This window comes from Chrysochloris asiatica, unplaced genomic scaffold (assembly GCF_000296735.1).
Source record: "Chrysochloris asiatica unplaced genomic scaffold, ChrAsi1.0 scaffold00028, whole genome shotgun sequence".
In the NCBI taxonomy this organism is placed as follows: domain Eukaryota; kingdom Metazoa; phylum Chordata; class Mammalia; order Afrosoricida; family Chrysochloridae; genus Chrysochloris; species Chrysochloris asiatica.
The window spans coordinates 4,900,004-4,904,388 of record NW_006408546.1 but is presented as its reverse complement, the minus strand read 5'-3'; the positions used below and the strand labels follow the sequence as shown (position 1 = coordinate 4,904,388).

The window sequence follows — 4,385 nt, the reverse complement described above, 5'->3', positions numbered from 1 at the left end:
CTGTTTCTTCTCATTTTGAGTTTTGCCCCATCAGTAAACGAAGGTCCTGAAAGTTCATTCCAACCACATCTTTAATCTCAACTCATTAAGGTCATTAGGGAGGCAGCTTTGAGGAAGGATGTATAATAATGCATTGAATTGTCTGAGTTTTATGATCATATTGTAATTATGTAAAGAGTGCACAGGAATTTTCTGTATATTTTTGCAAGTTCTTGAGTATAAATCATTTCAAACTAAAAGGTTAAGCAGAAAAAGTTCAATGTAAAATTAATCGTATATCAAGCATTCCATTCCTGTGTATAAAACAGAAATGAAAAAACTTTTGCCAATATATTCATAGGTTATTAAGTGCTATGGAATTGGTTATGACTCATAGCGACCCTGTATTGGGTTTCCAAGGCTTTAAATCTTGACAGGATCAGAGAGCCTCATCTTTTTCCCTTGGAGTTGCTGGTGAGGTCAAACCTCAGGCCTTGTGGTTCGCAGTCCAGGGCTTATATGAAGCCACCATGCTTCCCATATATATTCATAGCAGCATTGCTAATCAAAAAGTAGAAACAACTCAGATGTTCATTATTTGATTGATGGATAAAATGTAGTATATCTGAACATGAGAGCACCGTGGCTCTGTAGAAGGCCAGTGGTTCAAGCCCTCCACAGAAGAGAGAAGCTTGCAACCTCAGAAGCCTTATGTAAGGTTGTTGTGAGTCGGAATGAATTTTGTGGCACTTCACATCTTCATACCTAAACATTGGAATGTTATTCAACAGTGAAATCGATGACATACTGGTGCATATTTCCACTATGAATGAACTTTTTAAAACATGACGCTGTGCTAAAGAAGCCTGTCAGTGTAGAACACTTCCTATATGATTCCTTCTACATAAAATCTCCAGGGTAGGCAAATCCATAGAGACTGAATGTAGATGGTTGTTGTTAAGTGCCATCAAGTCGATTCTGACTCCCAGCAGCCCTGTATAGGGTTTCCAGTGAGAGGCTGTGGTTGCTACAGGTTAGGGAGGCATCCTGGTGTGGTGCTGCAGAATAACGTACTGGACTGTAAGGTTAGTTTGAATCACAAGGTCTGTGACTCAAACTCACCAGCCACTCCTTGGAAACCCTATACAGAGTCACTGTGAGTCAGAACCGACTCATTGGCAGTTAACAACAACAATAACAAAGGCTAAGGAGGGTTGGGGTGAGAATAGAGAATAATCACTAACAGGTATGGGAATTTCAGTTTAGGGAAATTTAAAAATTCTAGAATTTGTTGTATTGGTACAGAACTCTGAATATACTAAAAGTAATTGTATATTTTAAATGTACAAAATACGTAGTAATGTGAATTATATCTTGACAAAGCTCTTCTGAAAATCAGGGAGGTAAAGTAACCTATTCTTATGGCCCAGTTTAATTATTTGTTATAAAATACACTCTTCTGTGTTTATGTAAATAGTTCCATAACGATTAGTTAGTAATTGCCTTCATAATTCTAAAGAGTTGCTATTAAATGCCGTCAAGTCAGTTCCCCTATTCATAGCGACTCTGTATAGGGTTTCTGAGGCTATAAATCTTTGCATGAGCAGAAAGCCTAATCTTTCCTAAGAGAGTACACTTTTAATGATGGAGTAAATTTGATGGGGAGTCCTCATGTGGTACTGTAGGATAAGTACTGGACTGCAAGAGCTAGGTGATTCAAACTCAACAGCCGCTCCATGGAAACCCTTATAGAGGCTTGCTGAGTCAGAACCAACTCAACAGTACTTAACAACAACAACATATGATGGGGCAGAGCAAATTTAGTACTATAATGATAAACCCAGTGCTTATCACAGAGTAAGTATATTTGGAGAATATTAGAGTGTGTGAAGCTGTTTGATTTATGTAAATTAGACAACCAGATCTAAAGAAACAAAATCGTAGTCTAATAGTCTTAAGAGGCAGGAGACTATTCCAGTAACAGCGGTATGGATGAAACCCATGAAGTCAGTTAGGACTGGAGATTGGTGAAATGGGCCTTTTTTTTTTCTTTTCCTCAGAATATGGTGTGACATGGGTTTATGCCCTTTATTATTCTTATTTTGTTTCTCACCTAGTATTATGTCACTTACTTTTGTTGCTGAGTTTTTCTCCTTAATGTGTTTTGACTCTGTATTTATTCTAATTTGAAAAGGAAATCTTCAAAATTTTGGAAAAATAAAGCAACATTTTAACAACTCATCTTAGTTTGCATTTTGATTTGATCAGTACTCTTTGAAACAGAGGATACTTGGAAATGCTAACTTTGGTTCTCTCATTTAGGATGTTGCAAGAGTCTGGCCGGGAACGAAACTGCCTGGACAAATGGGAAACAGAGATAGGACAGCACTTGGGCTGAAAGTGAGTTTCTAAATTAGAGCAGCTTTTTAGGCATGGTCAAGTTAATACCTGAATGCAAAGGCACCAGGGTACACATGAAAATGTCTGTGTCTTTAATAGGTTTTAACGTTATCAAGGGGTAGCAGATAGTGACTTGTGTGTGTGTGTGTGCTATTGTGGTAATGGTAGCAGCAACAGCAGCAGTAAGTCTGTAACAGACAAACAATGAAAGATGTAGCCATTTACAGGAAAAACAGTTGTCATCTACTGTTTGACCTTAAGGATTTCTACAAAATGTTGTTGTATGGAAAGAAAAATAAGATTAAGAGGTTTTTTTTTTAATCCCATGAAAGAATGAACAACAAAAAAATCCCTACATATGTGTGTAGTGATAAAAGGATAACAAGAGATAAGTGGAAGGTTACATACCAGGTTTTGAATTGTATGTCAGCATGTGTGGTGGATGGACATGGTATGGGTGAGGAAGAAGAGAGAAAAGACTAGCAGAATTGGTGGTGGGAGGAGGTGGGAAATAAAACAACAACAAAAAAGGGATAAGTACAGATACTTGTATTTTAAAGGGGAAAGTTAAATTCTGTCTCTACTAAGTTGAAAATGTGTATGATACATAGGTGAAAAAAGCAAATTATACTAAAGGGTACAATATAAATCTATGTTTATGAAAGCAAACAACTACTTTTTGTGTGTACGCATATATGCTTCAAAGCATAGAAAGAACAATAAGAAAATAAACCACTAAAGACAATCTTTTTGTACATATTCTTCTAGTTTATCTTTTGAAAATATTTCATTTGTAGTATTTCATCAGCAAAATTTAGTATAGTTAAATCTAAGATTTTTTTTCCCCTGTAACATACTAGCTACGTGTCAGCAGTTCAAAACTGCCCACTGTTCTGTGGGAGAAGAATGAGGCTTTCTGCTCCTGTAAAGATTGACAGCCTCAGAAACCCTCATGCATGGTTTCTATGAGTCAGAACCGACTCCATAGCACATCACCACCACCACCACCACCGTTGCATTTATGGAGTCCGGGTGTGGTGCTATAGTTTTTTTGTTTTGTTTTTTTTTTTAAGGGTAGTTGTGTGTATGTGGTTTTGATTTCTATAATATTTACATTTGTTGTTGTTGTTAAGTGCCATCGAGTGGGTTTTGACCCATAGAGACCCTGTATGGGGTTTCCAAGGAGCAGCTGGTGAGCTTGAACCGCCTATCTTGCACTTCAAACGGCTTTGCAGTCTGGCACATTAACTCACAGCGCCACACCATTTAGCCGTTATTAAAGGTGGTCTCTGATCGAACTGGATTTTCCCCTAAAGTATTTCGTTATCTCAATACCATTTTTAGACTAATCGTTCTTTTCCATTTTTTGGGTGAGGTTTTTCTATAAGTGAAGATCTACTTAGCGCTCTTATTTTAAAGTAAGTGTTTTCTACTACTTCCATAGGATGTAATTGTTGTAGTTTTATTATTTAAAGAATGCAAAATGTCTAATGAAAAAAATAAAACTCAGTACATGATGTATAATCCTCTTTTTTTCATAAAAAAGAAAAAATGAACCCAAAACTCCTTATATATAAGTGTTGTTATGCTGTTATGTGAAGGGACTTCAAAAAGTTCATGGAAAAATGGGATCGAAATCTAATGGAATGTTTCCATGAACTTGTTGAAGCCCCTTCATATAAGCACAGAGGCTATACACCAGGTTATGATAAGATTATATATCAAATGTGTATATATAGGATGTGAGTGAAACTTGATACACCAAAATTTGTAGTTTTCTCAGTACCATTTCTTGACAGATAATTCTATTCCAGTGTCATTCGTGTTCAACATTTTGAAGTGCTAGTATGATTGAAGTGTACTAACCTGGTTATTGTAACCAACTCGGCAGCACTTAACAACAGCAACAAATACAGTTCTTAGAGTCATCCTGGTGTGGCACTGTAGAATAGATACTGGCCTGCTAGTCGTAAATTCCTGGTGTGGCGCTGTGGGTTAATGCGTCA

General features: G+C 36.8%; 1 protein-coding gene across 1 annotated transcript in view; it reads left to right on the top strand.

Annotated features, from left to right (window-relative positions):
* MRPL3 (mitochondrial ribosomal protein L3) overlaps nt 1-4,385 on the top strand; it is a 66,357-nt gene that overhangs the window by 45,911 nt on the left and 16,061 nt on the right. The window contains exon 8 of the mRNA XM_006840022.1: nt 2,302-2,379. Within this exon, the coding sequence (XP_006840085.1) occupies nt 2,302-2,379 (78 nt within the window). The remainder of the gene's footprint in view (nt 1-2,301; nt 2,380-4,385) is intronic.